The 17,362-nt window shown below is 42.0% G+C and overlaps 1 protein-coding gene across 4 annotated transcripts in view; it reads right to left on the bottom strand.

Moving 5' to 3' along the window:
* ATL3 (atlastin GTPase 3) overlaps positions 1-17,362 on the bottom strand; it is a 259,411-nt gene that overhangs the window by 14,014 nt on the left and 228,035 nt on the right. For all 4 annotated transcript variants that reach the window (XM_069208040.1, XM_069208037.1, XM_069208038.1 and 1 more), the window contains 3 exons: positions 11,972-12,028; positions 11,235-11,306; positions 5,033-5,464 (listed from right to left, as the gene is read on the bottom strand). In XM_069208040.1, coding sequence (XP_069064141.1) covers positions 5,033-5,464; positions 11,235-11,306; positions 11,972-12,028 — 561 coding nt within the window. The remainder of the gene's footprint in view (positions 1-5,032; positions 5,465-11,234; positions 11,307-11,971; positions 12,029-17,362) is intronic.

Raw genomic sequence — 17,362 nt, 5'->3', positions numbered from 1 at the left:
TTAACCCCACGGGTGCCCAAGACGTAACCGTTACATCCTGCACCCAGCCCTCAGGGGAAGCGCTGCCCCCCCAAGGAAGGGCTGGTAGAGGAATCGCTTCCCATTCCACTCCCGCCCCTACCCCCACCATCTAACGATTGCACGCGATCATGCGCTGACATCATTCGAGGTCGCCCGATGCGCTAGAAGCCATTTGCTTCCATCGCGTCCAGGGAGGAAGAGGTAAGCCACCCATTGGATTCCCACAAATTTGGAAGAGATTAAAAAGTTCTTGGGTTTGACATTTTTGATGGGGTTGATAAGGAAGCAGTCACTGGCTTCTTATTGGTCTACTAGACCTTGATGGCAATGGCTATATTTCCTGCAACAATGACTCGTAATCGGTATTTGCTTTTTCTTCGTATGCTGCATTTTGTTGACAATGCTTTAGCCTTGCCACTAGATCACCCCGATTGCGACCGTCTTTTTAAGATTAGACCTCTGAAAAACGATCTACAAAATGATCAAGGCCAGGCCTATGTGCCAGGCAAAGAAATAAGTGTGGACGAGTCTTTGGTCCTGTTCAAGGGTCATTTGTTTTTTAGGCAGTACATTCCTAGCAAGAGGGAACGGTATGGAATTAAATTGTGTATGCTGTCTGAAAGTAGTACAGGATATGTTTATAATTTCCGGGTCTACACTGGTAGAGACTGCAGTATAGACCCCTCTGGTTGTCTGCCCACTTTTTGGAGTTAGTGAGAAAATTGTGTGGGAACTTGGTAGACGACTGTTCAACAAAGACCACCATTTGTATGTAGATAACTTCTACACTGGAGTTCAGTTGTTTAAGGAAGGAGTTGTTCGGAGTGGACACTTTTGCTTGTGGCACAATCTGCTCTAACCGGAAAGGCTATCCAAGGGAGCTTGTCTGGAAAAAAAAAAAACTTCAGAGGGGACAGTGCAGTGCAGAATGATGAGCTGCTAGCTCTGAAATTTGTAGTCAGGAGGGATGTGTACATGCTAACCACCATCCATGATGCGAGTACCTCACCTGTGGCTGTTTGGGGTCAAGTTGCCGAAGTGCGCAAACCTGTGTGCATTTTAGATTACAATAAGCACATGGGTGGTGTTGATAGAGTAGATTAGAGGTTGGAGCCCTACACTGCTGTTCGTAAGTCTTACGTGTGGTATAAAAAGGTGGCTATTCAAGGATGAAATTTGTTAAATTTCAGGAGTCAGTGATAGAGAGCCTTGTTATCGTGGATCATGCAAGAGTTCCTAGAGTAGCAGTTGTGGAGGATGTGGCTAGATTGAAAGATCGCCACTTTCCTGATCAGATTCCTCCCAATCCCAAAAAAGACTTTCCAGCTAAGAAATGTAGAGTCTGTGCCCGAAGAGGAATCCAGAGGGAAAGCCGGATGTACTGCCCAGACTGTCCATCAAAGCCTGGGCTGTGTATGGCTGGCTGTTTCAGGAGTTACACCACACAGAAGAATTACTGGAAACTACTGTGAGCGTAAATTGCCGTTCTATATTTTCATATGTTCAGTTTCACTGTTGGCATTACTCTCATGTATTCAGTTAGAGCTTTGGTGTTTGTATAGTTTTGTACTTATTTATAATTAGTTAGTGGTTTCTTTGTTGTAAATAAAAAAAAAAGTGATGGCAGTGTGCATGGAGTGGCGCTTGGCTGGCGGTATGTGTGTGGAGTGGCGCTTGGCTAGCGGTATGTGTGTGGAGTGGCGCTTGGCTGGCGGTGTGCATGGAGTGGCACTTGGCTGAGGCTGCAAGCCAAACGCCAGTCCACACACTCCCATCAGCTAGTGTGGTTGCTGTATCGGGCATGTGGGCGTATGAAAGTGATGGGTCCTTGAGTGGAGCTGTCTGTCGATGCGAGTGTTGTAATGTGCTGGGCCTGCGGCGTGAATGGTCTTGTGCACGTCATGTATGAAAAGTGTGTGAATGGACTGTAAAGCGGTTGGTGCCTTGTCGAAGGCTTTACAGCTCCCGACCTGTGAGTCATTGGCTCAGTTTTTTGGCCTTTCTGTTATTAAGAGTGCATTTCACTTTTGTGAAATTTCTTGTTAATAAAATTTGATCTACTGAACCATCACTCACCCTCGTGCCAAAGCCAACCAGTATGTGTGGCAAAGATGACAAAACCTGCTTCACTGTAATCAAGCATCGCAGCACACCCATGACGTGCTAGGTGTCTCGGGTGGGACCCCGATGATGAAGCATGCCACCAACTTGGTTGGTGGGTGAGGGGTGTTTTTAACATAACCTAAGTGTGTTTCTTTTCACAATTTTAGTGTTTAGAACATCACAGAAGTACGTGGACACATCAAAATTATCTATTACAAAACTACCTGTGTTTGGGGGGGATGGGGGGGGGCCTATGTTTTTGGTCCCAGTGCGGCCTTCATCTAGGGAAACCTACCAAACCCAGATATTTTTTAAAACTAGACACCCCAAGAAGTCCAGGGAGGTGTGGCTTGTGTGGTAAGATAAAACATTTTCTTACCCAGATTCCTCTGCAAACATCAAAATTTGCTTAAAGCATATTTTCCTTACTTTTTTTGGTACGAGCTTCGCTCCGGCACAAATTTCCTACCACCCAGCGTTCCCCTCAGTTTCCCAAGTAAAATGATACCTTACTTGTGTGGGTTCCCAAAGCAGAGTCAGCCTAAAGATGGATAAAAGAAAAATGTGCAACTCGCTGTGCTATCCCCTCAATCTCCATAGGTTTTTGGCCTTTTTCTGTTGCAGGCACCTGGGCCCCCACACAAGTGAGGTATCATTTTTATCGGGAGACTTGGGGGAACACTGGGTAGGAGGAAATTTTTGGTTCCTCTCAGATTCCAGAACTTTCTGTCACCGAAATGTGAGGAAAAAGTGTTTTTTTGGCCATGTTTTGAGGTTTGCAAAGGATTCTGGCTGAGCTAGAGGCCAAAATCCACAACTAGGCACTTTGCAAAAAACAGCTCTGATTTCTTTGGGAAAATGTGATGTGTCCACGTTCTGTTTTGGGGCATTTCCTGTCACGGGCACTAGGCCTACCCACACAAGTGAGGTACCAGTTTGATCAGGAGACTTGAGGGAACGCTGGGTGGGAGGAAATTTGTGGCTCCTCTCAGATTCCAGAACTTTCTGTCATCGAATGAGAGGAAAAAGTTTTTTTTGGGCCATATTTTGAGATTTGCAAAGGATTCTGGGTAAAAGAACCTGGTGAGAGCCCCACAAGTCACCCCATCTTAGATTCCCCTAGGTGTCTAGTTTTCAAAAATGCACAGGTTTGTTAGGTTTCCCTAGGTGCCAGCTGAGCTAGAGGCCAAAATCCACAGCTAGGCACTTTCCAAAAAACACATCATATTTCAATGTAAAAATGTGATGTGTCCATGTTGCGTTTCTTGTCGCAGGCATTAGGCCTACCCATGCAAGTGAGGTACCATTTTTATCGGGAGACTTGGGGGAGCACAGAATAGTAGAACAAGTGTTATTGCCCCTTGACTTTCTCTACATTTTGTCCTTCCAAATGTAAGACAGTGTGTAAAAAAGACATCTATTTGAGAAATGCCCTGTAATTCACATGCTAGTATGGGCCCCCGGAACTCAGAGATGTGCAAATGACCACTGCTTCTCAACACCTTACTTTGTGCCCATTTTGGAAATACAAAGGTTTCCTTGATACCGATTTTTCACTCTTTATATTTCACCAAATGAATTACTGTATACCCAGAATACAATGAAAACCCATTGGAATGTGTAGCTCATTTATTGGCTCTGGGTACCTATGGATCTTGTTGGAACTACAAGCCCTATATATCCCTGCAACCAGAAGAGTCCAGCAGACGTAACGGTATATTGCTTTTGAAAATCTGACATGGTAGGCAAACGTTACAGAGTAAAACGTGGAGAGAAATGGCTGTTTTTTTCACCTCAATTTCAATATTTTCTTTATTTTAGCTGTTATTTTCTATAGGAAAACCTTGTAGGATCTACACAAATGACCCCTTGCTGAATTCAGATTTTTGTCTTCTTTTCAAAAATATTTAGCTTCCCGGGATCCAGCATTGGTTTCATACCCATTTCTGTCACTAACTGGAAGGAGGCTAAAAGCACCAAAAATAGTAAAATGGGGTATGTCCCAGTAAAATGCCCAATATGTGTTGAAAAATTGGGTTTTCTGATTCAAGTCTGCCTGGTCCTGAAAGCTGGGAAGATGGTGATTTTAGCACTGCAAACCCTTTGTTGATGCCATTTTCAGGGGGGAAAAAAACACAAGCCTGCTTCTGCAGCCCTTTTTTCTCAAATAAAAAAAAAGTCCTGTATTTTGGATAATTTCTTGGTCTCCTTCAGGGGAGCCCACAAACTCTGGGTACCACTAGAATCCCTAGGATGTTGGAAAAGAAGGACGCAAATTTGGTGTCATTAGCTTATGTGGACAAAAAGTTATGAGGGCCTAAGGACAAACTTCCCCAAATAGCAAAGAAAAAAAGACTGGCAACTGGGGGTTGGGGAGGGGGGCGAGGGGAAGGCCTTGCAGCGAAAGGGTTAATAAATCAATAAATTCAACATTGGTGGCTGTATTTCTTCAGGTTCCTTTATGAAAGATGCCGTAGCTGTTAAACCCTATGGTGTATGCTTGGGTGGGGCAGGGGGTCTTGTGAAAAAGTCACCAGTATTACTCTAAGACACTGCTCTACTGAGGGCTGATTCAGAGTAGGTATTTTTTAAAGATTCATAGTGGTACAAGAAGGGGTAAATGCGACAAGGCATGCTCAGCTTGTGTTAAGTGAGTTCATCAGCCCCTTGGAATACCACTGCAGGTGATGACAACTTCAGGCAACACGATGGGAAGAAGCAATTTCCTGTATGCAAGAGAATGCAAACATTCAAACCACAACAGGAGTATATGTGCGTTATCCTCAAGTGGTCATTGCTTAAACCACGCCCAAAACGTATGTAAACGAGTTTGCAGGCTCAAACGATAAACAAAAGGACATAAGCAATGCATTCACTGTAAAAGCGGAAAGAAAAGTGAGACACCCACCTGGTCCAGGACATATTCAGCACCTGAGTCAATGGCACTTCCCAGATCCCGGTACTGTCCGGAGTACTTGATATAGCCCCAGGTCAGCAGAGCAATAAGCAGGAGTCCCACAGCACAGTTGCAGAGCTGTGCCGCAATGCCCAGGCCCACGAAGCCAGTGATGCCAGACAAGATGTAGAGAACGACAATGACTGCGAAGAGCACGGCTGGTGTGCGAAAGGTGCTGAAGATATTTTTGCTCTCGTTGTGTTTGCTGAAGTTAGCATATTGCTCATCGATCTCTTGTTCCAGTTCTTCCTGGTAGCGCTGACTGAAGTCCTTGCCACCCATCTTCTTGACCTTCTGGAAGTGTTCAATGGCATCGCTGCGGAGTTCGTTGTGCTTCTCCTCTAATTTGTCAGGAGACATGTAGGGCTTGTCACCGCCACAGGTCTATATATGTAAACCACACAGAAGTGGAAAGAACAGAGATGTCAAACATAAATTTAGGAAAAACAAGCAAGGGCAAGGTGAATAGATCTTGCCTTGGCAAGCTGGTGTGATGTTTACATTATTATTATTTTTTGCAGCAATCATGTAGCAAAAACACAAAATGCTATTGTCTAAACATGGCGGCCACATGTAATCAAAAACTTAAATTAAGAAAAAAAGTTTTCAAATATAATTGTAATCGTACAGTAAAGTTGCTTTCTACAAGATAGATATACTTAGAACAAGTCTATAAACATTTTAGTTTTAATGCACATCGCATTAAATGTGGATTCTTACTGGCCTAAAAAAGTATTTTGGCTTTAAATTATTGCAACCTGAAAGCTTAGGTTAAACACACAAGGACAAGTTTTGGCTCATCAGCCATGGTACTGAAGTGCGCTTTTTTGTAGGCAGATGTGCACAAGTGATTAAACAAAATGCCACAACGCACAGTGCATGAATGCCAATGGCTGAAGTGGGCTGCCACATACTATGTGCTGTGACAAGCAGAAACAAAATAGCAATTAAAGGTGGACGACCCAATGGAGTTAGAGAGCTGGCCTTAAGCCCTCGTGTGTTGTTTTTTTTAGACCGTTTCTTTGGTTTGCTTCCGACTAGCACAACAGCCAAATCGGTCTGTAAACCAGACCTAAACAGCAGAGGAAAGAAATAAAGAGATCCCTGCACCAAAATAATTTCTTCTACCACACAAATAAACGAGATTAGCGAACACCACAACTAGCTGTTTCACAAAGGCACTAGTGGTAAAACTATGGAAAAAGAAAATGCAATAAGCCTTCTCCAGCAATATGCCAGTGAAGTAAATAAATCCATGTTCATAATGTAATGCCAACAAGCAAAATGACTAAGCATATACGCCACCGTTATCAATGTAGGTTGCTTTGGCACTGAAATAAACAGCTACTGACTAGACTTAAAAGGTACTTTAGAGTCGATATTTGTTAACAGACATTGACTTCTACATTGTTGATCACAAATTTCAGAAACACTAGAAATACTGCAATACACTCTTTAAACATAAATAACGTGCAGGTTTGGCCACCTGTATGAGCAAAGAGTACTACAGAAACAGCTGGAGGATGTGGGATAGTGCTTCATTTGTAAAAGAAATAGTGCCACGACCCAACTTTTTTTTTTTTTTAAAGCAACCAGCTTCTTAATGTCAGGGCATTCGAATAGCACGGACGTCCACTCTGTATTTCAACTGATTCTTCTTTCACCCTCCGATATACTGTCCCTGTCCCTACATCTCACTCATGGTTTTCATCCCTGCTTTCTCCCCTTGTCTTTGTTTTTCTGCCACTTAACACCCCAAAAGCCACATGAGGTGCCCTGGATAAAACAGAACGCCTGATTTAAAGCCACACTATAGAGGGTGGTTGTGCAGATTTGAAATGAAATAATTGTGCAATGAAATGGAAAGGAAAAAAATAAAAAATGTTGCAAGGAAAATCTTTATGGGCGAGAATATTAGGGTGGCATTTATAAAAGTGGGAGATTTACTGTTTCAAATGAAATGAGCATTTCTATGTTGAGGGCAATCTGTTTACCATTCCTTTCGAAGAAGATCTTTATAGAAAATTGGAGGAGGCTCGGGACTCTGAAAACAGACCTGTCCAGCACAGTTTTTTAGGCCTCACTGTATCACTTCATGTGCACCACCGGATGCACTCTCGCTTGTAAGACATTTGTGTTGAGTATTGAGCTTGGAGCCTGCTCCTTGCTTACCATTTGTGGACTTAAGCGTCACTCATTTGCTGCCTTCTAATCGGGCAGCATAAGCCAGGCATCACTTCCCTCTCTTTCAATGGAGCAGGGACTAAGCACTGACTGATTCATATGGACTAGGGTTCTTACGTTGCTGGTGCTACGGCTGAGCTACTATTTGTTCTTTTTTTCTTTGTTCTTATCCTGCCGCAATCACAGCAGCAGCGGAAGGCCCTTCAGTCGTGCCATCCTTTTTTTAAAACATTTTTACAGCACAAACTCTAATTGAATGTATTGGCGGGCTATAAATGAGCACCAGTAACCAGGTTAATGATTATTTATATATTTTTTTTTCGCAGGGGGAGATTAAGTGACCTGCTCAGTCACATGAATGCATGCATGCAACTCCTTTTTATTATTTAGTTGATGCTGTCCTGCATGAACTACAGAGCCAATAGGTCGCAAAGGAGAATGCTACGACTTTGCAGCAGCATTGGCAGTCTCTGCAGGTAGCACACTTCCCTCACTCAAATCCCTGCACAAGCCACTGTCAGATTATTGGTTCGGCTGCAGACTTGATGAACACTGTGAATTACTTTTGTTCTGTGTCCCCAGTACTTCCTAGCAGTGAGGCATACAATCTTCAAATGTCAGTCTTCCCTCATGTCCGGCAGTTCAGCAGGGGAAAACAGCCCTCTGCCTGGTACTGTAAGAAGTAGGTGTACGGCTCGGTGTGAGCAATGAACATTACCCTTTCTTGGTAGAGGCAGCACTGGCTATACTGCCCAGGGCGTGCAGTTTTTTCCACTGGCCACAACAATTATTATTGGTGACAGTGTTGGCAAGGCACATAATTCACCAGGCCTACAGTGTTAGCATCAAGCACATCGCAGTGCAAAAGCTGCTCAGGGCGTATAGTCTTGGCATGGGGAACTTTGCTGGCAGTGTTCGCAGTGCATTTACTGCTCAGGGTCTACAATGTTAGCACTGGACAAACCAGTTACTGGGAGCAGTGTTCGTAGTGCACTTACTGCTCAGGGCGAACAGTGTTAGAATTGGGCACACTGCTGACAGCGTAGATGCTGCTCAGGGCCTGCAGTGTTGGCATCAGTGACACCACTTTTTGTTGTCAGTGTTAGTAGCTCCAGTGTTAGCACTGTACACATTGCTCATTCCCTGTGGCAACATCAGCAGTACATATATTGCTCAGAGCACTGGGTGCTTTGCGTGAATATCAGGATTGCATAGATTGCTCAGGATCTGCCTACATTGCTAACATTAGACACCGTGCACTGGTAACTACGTTAGCAGTACAAGTACTTTTCAAGGTGTTCATTTTAGCATTGGGCACATTGTTTATAGCTGGCCGTAGCAGCAGCATAGATATTGCCCAGGACTTACAGGGCTAGCATTGGTCACACTTTTCATTGTTGCGTACGTAAGCAGTATCTTTAATGTCCAGAGTTTTCATGGTTTACAGTGCTACCTTTGGGAATGCTACTCACAGCTGGCAGAAAATACCTCCTAGGGCTTGTTGGTTTTGTTTTACCATGAAATGCGTGCATGGCAATACTAGGGCCACCTTGATGCGCACCTGAGTAGCAGGGATGGCGCATGCATACTCATGCATCAATGTGCTTTTTTTAAAGTTGATTTTGGTTCGGCATCAGCATTAACTATATTTTTTGCCAATGCTGAACTGTATTGGCAAAATAAAGTATTGGCAAGCCAATAGGCGAAACCCACCGGCTTTGCCAAAACTTGTTGAATTAGTTGCCAGTTGAGCAGGCCTCGAGGGCTGGAAGTTTGTCTATTCAATCCCATTCATAAAGATTAATAAATTAAAAGGTTGGGGACTGTTCCATTTCTGACAGGAATGGGGTGGTTTCTCTACCAAATAAACAGGTATTGAGGCCAAAATGGTTATTCGAGTGAATCACAGCCTAGCAGGCTTCAAGTTGTCTATATCTAAACCTGTCGCAAGGAGCAGCCTTTGGCTTGACCTGGGCGTGGCATGCCTTGACTAAGTCTTTGTTATCCAAAAGGTCATCTACAATACGTCCATCGACCAGGCCTGGCTCTCCTTCCAGATACATTGTGCCACTCTAGGACTGTCTGCTCTCGAAGCTGTCAGTGCTGTTGCATCTTATTCATGGAATATTTGTTATGGAGTTGCCGGCTGCCACTCAGAGTGCTGTGGTCATCCATAAGAGGGTTTCGGGTACCAGGAAGCTTTGCTTCTATGCAGGTCCTTGTTTGGAGACTGCTGCAGAGCTTCTTACAGTCTCAATTGGTTAGAAACAATATCTTAACCACATTGCATTCTTATCTACTTCTGGCAGCATTTCAGGATGCTGTTTGAGTCTCCTCTAGGTGGCAATGTAGTGGTATTTTCCTAGTTAAAACATTGACAGATACACAGCTTTCTCTGTCTTTCCCAGACAGCATTGCCCAGCATTCATTTTGCAATTGGTTGATTCTCAGAACAGGTCCACGATTCATTACCAAGATAGTGTTAGAGTAAAAAAATGTCTATTCATTTTATCCCCTAATCCCACTATAACTGTCAAATGGGGAGACTGCTTCGCTACCCACACCACTACTCTACACAAATATGACAGTTTGTTGTTGTTTGAGTAGGGATGAATATCTTGAATTTCCCCATAGCTAAGGAGGACCGATGATTGAGACTTATCTCTTTGGTCTCTACCATACCTGTTGAGTTCCTGGTCAGATGCAAGAAAGCTCAATAAAGGAACGTCTGTCTCTTGGGTTGATGGGAGAGAGACACTTCCGAAAGCAGGCAGAGAGGCAACTATTTCCACTTTTGTTACCCATTAAAGGTTTGGAAAAGGGACAGGACAGGTACTGTATTTATACTCAATCCAAAGCCCTTTGCTCAGTACTGCAGATCTGACAAGGAGTGTTTTGAAAAAGGGTGTTCTTGTCTCACGTATAAACGATACAGTATTTTATTTTTGTTACATTCCATTGAAGTAAAACATAATTATGATATTGCCAAGCAAGAAATGGTACAAGGAAGGAAATGAGAAGGTAATGCCTCCATTTCTTGCAAGTAATCCCCATTACACTCTACCTTGAGCGCCTCAGTGATTACACACAGCCCTTCATACCGGTTTGCTTTTCTGCTCAGATCTCTGCAAGCTCATGCAATACACTGTTAAAGAGGAGATGCTTCATAGATACACTCCTAGGAAGTTGGGAGTTGGGCGTTTTTTGCTGTTAAATGTAACTTAGCGAGGCATGTAATCGAAAATACTTTTAATCAATTTTCACACTTGAACTTCCACAGTGAGCGAGACATCTTTGTAAAGCAAGACTTTATAACATACATTTTCTGTAATAAAAATTGACTTAAATTAAACGATGCTGAAGTGTACCAGAAGGGACAGACTGTAGGCTCAGGGTGTAATTGGCAAGGAGTATAGAAAACCTCACAAACAGCAGATAGTGTTCACTCAGCTGGACCCGTACAACAAGAATAGTAGAAGTTTATGACTACGTCTTGTGAGACACCTGCAGGAAAGGGGTGAGGCAAAGACTGTGTCGCGTACTCCGACACACAGAAGGATTAGAAAGCTAGAAGGAGAACCATCAGACAGCAGTGTTACACACAACTGTTGAGTCTGGTGGAGTGATCAACTGTACCACAAGAGATGATTTAGGATAGATGAGAATGGGTATGGATGATAAGCCAAAAATCAGAAAAGACTGTGCATAACATTTTCTAAACATTACTTGAGGTTCAGTGCGGACAACAATTATACTTTAAACCCCTCTATGTCACTCAGTGGGGAATAGTCTGAAGTCACAGTGTGCTCGACATGCGATTAATAGTCTGAAAACACCGGCAATATTGGTCCGGTAGCCAATAATTCACAATAGCCCTTAAAACATTTCAAATGTAATATTTAATTAAGTGTTGCTGTACATCATTATTATTATTATTGAGAAAATAACCATATACAATCTCTGAACCCACCTGTTCCATTCCGTTATAGTACAGGTCTCTGGCAGCAGCCACTGCAGCAAGATTATTGGCTTCTGCTGTGGCCTGTACAGAGAAAAACAGCAGCAAATTAAGAGCAGAGTGTCTAATTGCTTACTAAAAAGCTACAAATCATTTATAGGAAACAAAAGAGTATTGGTATACTCAGAGCCTTAGTGTAGGACACTCGTGAGAGGAGGCCTACAGGCAGATCTCACTTAAAAAGAAATCAGGGGAGCCTTTACTTACACACTGGGATTCACAATCTCACAAATCAAATGTCTCTACACGTCACTGCTGCAGAGACTCAGTCTCAAGTCACATATGCAAATACTCAACAGGAAGAAAGCTTCAGAAAAAACAATCCAAGTGGGAATCAATGTCATTGAGACACGTGGTCTGTCTTCGCAAACGTGGTGACCCATGTGCAGGGAAAAGCAGTTTGCTAGATTTCAGTCGAGCAAAATGTTACATGCGTTTCTCCAGCAGAGAGGAAAATGAAATGCCTTGTGGAAACGGAAATCACAGCCACAAGATACCATCTCTTCGAACCAGTCTGTTGATGATACCTCCATTGCCTCTTGAACGCAAGGTATGCTTTCACGTGAGATACATGCAAGTACATTTCGCAACATTATGCAACTGTTTATCATTTCATATCCTCAAACACATTCTGAAGTCTACATATCGTATCTAAGCTATTACGTAAGTATATGATAAACCTAGCTTACCTGGAGCATTGATTTAGGGTGAGGCAAATCTTCTCCTTGGTAAATTTTAATATAAGCCTGCAAAAATAAAAATAAAAAATTACCTCAAAGTGGTATGCTATGCTGTAGTGGTTGTTAATTACAGAGAAACTGCAAATCTGAAAGCTACATTATTCATTTTTCTGAGGATTTCAGATTTCCGTAAAATATGGACTTAAAGTCGGATCAAGCACATTATATTTCTCGTCCAAGGGATGCCCAACGTTGGTCTAGAAATATGGCTCTCTGCAAAATTTTCAGAATATCAAAAGAAGGATAATTTACATACAATTAATCTAAACTGAAATCTTTTGTAGTGGGATTCTCCTGAAAATGTACTGTCTGTCCGGCCCTACTGAACCTCTGCTGGACTCCCTGCATGGAGTAAGACAACCTACATACCTACGAATCCTGCTCAGCTGCCGTAGCCAGAAATAGTGTAAGGAGGCAGTATATGATGCTGTAGTTTTCTGAACTGACACATGCATTTTAAAAAAATCAGTTGCTTAAGATTACTTGGACTTCTGAAGGTACTCATGGTCATGCACTGCTAGACTAAAACAACCCACTGGTTCAGGGGCATACGACCATTTAGGACATCTGCTAAGTAGCACCCAAGTCACTCCACCGTTTCTGCGTGCATTATGCTGAGGTACTACTACTCATTTAATTAGGCCAGGCTACAACATGCTTGACCAAATCTTGTGTGGAACGTCCACCAACCACCCAATGTTTTGAGGACATATTCGTATACACAACGCTAAGGGTATAATAGGTATGACTAAATAAAAGATGTTTGCAAATTATCTGCTAAAAACATTTGGACGCTTGAATAAGAAAGGTGAACTTTCTCCCAAAGATTCAGTTAGGCTTAAAGACGGCCAGTCTACAGTTGATGCAGGCTTGGTACTAAATGTTCTGGAGAAAAAATTGCGCTCTGCAGAAAAAAAGCAGTCAATTAGAGATCTCACTACTGACTTCTATACAATTAATCGCCACATTCTATGGAGAAAATGGCAACATGGGGGGCTCTCACAGGTCTACTGAAGCTAGTAGTACAACTGCATGAAAGCTCCTGGACTAGGATTGACCTCTGTAGTAATGGAGCATTGACCAGAAAGATAATGATGCCAAACAAGTTAGCGTCAGGTATGCATTCTGGAACCATTGCTATAAAATCTGTCCATTCTTTTCCTCCAAGTTAGGGCAGGAATCTACTTCTCACTTATTTTAAACGGATGCCACAGTGCTTATTGATCAAACCTTGCTTGGCTTGCTAAGTCAACTCTTGGAATGTGGCAAATAATGTGTTGCAAATTATCTCTAACATGAAGGTAATAATTTTCTCCTGCATCCCGAAGCAGTAAAGTATAAGGCTATATTATTCCATCAAAGAAGTGCTTGTGCAAAGGAAGTTACTTGGATGAAATCCTCGAAGCATCAATCCTTTCCAACAAAAGTCCAGGCTTTGCTTGCTTTTCTTTCTTTTTTTTTTTTTCTTTAACTTGGATACACTATTACAAGTAACACATAAGTATAAGAGGACTGAAAGAAAACATTACTCCAACAGGAGATGTGCACTTTTAAATCAGGGTCCTGTTAAAAAGAAAGAAAAACTTTTCACCATTGTAATGATATGACCAATCCTGAATTTGGGTGGTTTGACTTCTGCCCTGCATGTCAAAAGTGGATACGTCATTGGACATAGATATTTCTCTGTCCAGAGTCAGTCCCAGAGCATTAAGCAGCTGAATAAGCTTTTCCTGAGCCCCTTCGGATTCTAGTTTTGATGGGGCCTTTAGCAAGCAAAGTAACGCTTTTCTCCCTTAAGAAGGCCACCTATGAGTCCATATATTTGGTAAATGTTCTTTGGCGCAACTTGAGAATGAAGGGGAGAGCTCTGAATTATTTTTGTCCAACACTGAAGCTGAAGTACCTTATGCGAATGCGATAAATTGAGAGGTTTGGACATGCACCCTCAATGTCCAAGGAACAAATGCAGTCTCCATGAACTAAAAAAAAATGTAATTAAGTGGCGTAGTGTAACCATCTAAAACATTTATTTCTTCATAGATGTGCTGCCAAGGTTTTTGGGAGACACACACACACACTGTTTACCTTTAAGCAAGAAAGAAACAGGAGCATTACCAAGTGTTTAGTTTGTCCTTGGAAACTATTTCTACAGCATATTTTGCCAGATGTTTGATGTTTTCTATCAAAACGACCTTAAGCATGAATCTAGATGAGGAGTCTCCAACCTTTTCTGTAACATGAGCTACTTATACTCAATGAAAACTATCCTGAGATACTATTATTAGTCTTGTGCTAGTGACCATATCAGAAAGGATTACACTACTCCCAACAATATGGAAGATTACAAGCAGTGATTATGTCAGTTTATCATGCACAGTTGGTAGCAGTAATGTAAAAAGACTTTGCAATGGAGATGGACTCTACATGGGTAATACAGATATAGCTTCAAAGCCCCAGGCTCCGACGTAATACTATTTATAATATGTTTCCCCAATACTGATTGATTTTATCATTGGATTATCAGCTTTAAATACATTTGAGAAATTCAAGCATTTTCTCCAAACATTAGCTTATGAGTTCTGAAAATACATACATTTCCATCTCAAATGCACACTTTTAATTTTTGGTATACATATATTGATTCAACTAAGTAAAAGAGGCCGATTTAGTAGGTTGACCTGTGCACAGGAAAGTTACTTATTTAGAGACAGGAGAAGCCTGTTCTTTTTTTATTGTTTTAGAGATACTGGAGAAGGTTTTTTTGAAATTAAATTGTTTGCCCCCGAGCAAAAAACACAGTAAGCCTCACTTCTCAGTTGGAAAACTTCCCTATTTTGTGGACACCCACTGGGGTCAAAGAGGTAGTCAGAGATAGTATTTGTAGAGAAGGTATGTCTATTTGCAGGACTTGTTCTAGACCCCCGATCACATTCTTTCTTTCATTCTGGACACAAATGTTGCTTTCCTCCCTATTTTTAATTGTTATTTAAGGTGGACTGGAAGCAGCTGTGAAGGGACTATGAATAGCTTTCTGGTAATATCTTAATCTACAGTCTTCAAAATTAAAGGTAAGATTTGATTTTTCAACATCCCATAGCCTTGGCATTATGGATATCTTTTCATTGCTTGCAAATTTTCTACAGATGTCCTGACTGCTGAGGGGCATGTTCTGTAAAAATAAAAAGGCTCAAGTATATCAAACCATGGTTGTTCTTCAAGGTTATTTCAGTTAGTCTCACTACAATCAAGAGCTTGTCTTTTCCGGAGGAGGGGTGCAGTGAAAGGCAGCTCTAGCTTAAGCCATCATCATACTTAACTTAGCGATCTCTTAATCAGTTTCTTTTTGGCGACGTCTGCACACGGAAACCCTCGAGTGCCAGAAAGGTTTTCACTTTCAACCATCTCTAAATCTTGTTCTTCCTGGGTATCCTAATAAGGCTTTCTCAAATCATGAGACTAAAAATCTACTCATCTCTAGGAGGGAAGAAAGCTCTTGCTGATCTAAGACGAATTCCAGGTGAATATGAAGCTAACCACCTAGGTTCAGACGTTCTTTCTTTGTCATGGCAAAGAGATACTGAATTTCAAACTTCACCTGTGCGAACAGCTTCATCATAAAGAACCCTGCAAGTACAATTGCAGTCAGTACCTTCAATCTCCAGTGTACTGTCTTTCTTATAGTCCATATGAAAGATGTTAGTGGGTCCCTCAAAGCTGTGGCTAATGTCAGCGGTGCTATTAGGTTTAACAGTCATCAGTGAGGTCTTCTATAAAGGCTTTGATCATCTTGGTCGGGGATAGAAGCAGGTGACATCAGGGAGCTATTGTTTATTCATGTGTTCCCAGAGGTAGGGTATATTATATTACATTTGAAAGCAGCAGAGTGCCATTTGCACTGAGAATGAAGCTACAGAGGAGACTAAGGTGCAAGGGATTCTATGATTGCACCGACCAGGTAAACTCTTCAGACAATCAACAATGCACAGGATCTGGCCTTTTGATAGATCAAAATCGGTCTTCGAAGATGAGGGAGGTTTCTAAAGGTCAAGCTTGCACCACAGACTTCATCTTTTCTTTAATGATTCCTTAACTTTACTTTTCTCATTTGGAGAATTATTTGTATAGATTGCTTCATGCTTCTAAGATCTTATGAGAGGTCTTCCCACCACTGAAAAAAAAATAACCCTTTGATCATCTTTTTTCCTGAAACAGACGAAAGTCCTCATTGAGAAAAACAATGGAACACAATTACTCTACATAGCTTTTTTTCCAGGACATCCAGCCATCATCTCCTGACATGTAAGGCTACAGCCACAGTTCTCAAGAAGCTTTTGGACAAGGCAACAAAGTGGGAATAAAACTATGTCTATGTCTGTGTACCAAATACTATTGGGTTTTTTGCTCTTTTTATAGGTTTTAATCTGTGCAAAAGTCATTCTGGTCCACTGAGTAAAAATAAATCAAAATCAATTGTTACAGGAGTCCCTTTGTAACCACAGGATTGCACACGTGTAAATTTTATTTTAATTATTATATATTCTACAGTAAATATTAAAACCAATTCAATGACAATCATTTATTTAATCTATTCTCACTTTTCAAAGAAAGAATGTAATTGAACACAAAGTAATACCTTCAAATAATTCAGTCTATTATAGGGGACCTGCACACACACTCTTATTGCCCCACTTTACAAAGTCACAGGGCTAATATATTTCAATTTATTAAAAGGACTCTGGGTATCAACCCAAAACATCTGCTACATTGTTTGGGACCCATAGCCAAGAATACGAGATGGCGGATACCGAGCACTATAGGAATTTGGAACTTGGGCACACTGTGCATCACCACATGGTGGAGGGTGACTAGCTGCCAGAGGCAGCCCCACTGAAGGACCACCTCCTCTCGGCCCTGCTGGAGAGAGAGAGGGTGTCTCCAAGACAAAGGAAACTGATTAACAATTCCCCTGACCCGCTGACCACCCTGCAAGAAGCCTGGGAGAGGGACGTTGGTGTACTGGAGGACAATGATTGGGTGGAGGCTATTCCAAGACCCTGGGAGGTACCAATACCGACAAGCTTTAGGTTGATCCAGTTATGGATACTCCATAGGGCATATTGTTCCACGGTACTCCTACACAAGATGGGCCTTGGGTACTTGTCGCTTTGTCTGATGAAATGTGGGCACCTAGGTACTTTCTTTCATGTCTTGTGGTCATGCCCTGAGATACAGCTCTTTTAGGAAGGGGTGCTACAGGTTATGACTGATGTGCTTGGACAGGTAGTTCCCCTGGATACTATGCTGCTACTCAAATATATTTGGAGAGGAGGTCTGGCCTAG

Source organism: Pleurodeles waltl, chromosome 9 (genome assembly GCF_031143425.1).
Source record: "Pleurodeles waltl isolate 20211129_DDA chromosome 9, aPleWal1.hap1.20221129, whole genome shotgun sequence".
NCBI classification, from domain to species: domain Eukaryota; kingdom Metazoa; phylum Chordata; class Amphibia; order Caudata; family Salamandridae; genus Pleurodeles; species Pleurodeles waltl.
Note: the sequence above shows the minus strand (reverse complement) of the source record. Positions and strands in the feature narration are given on the sequence as shown.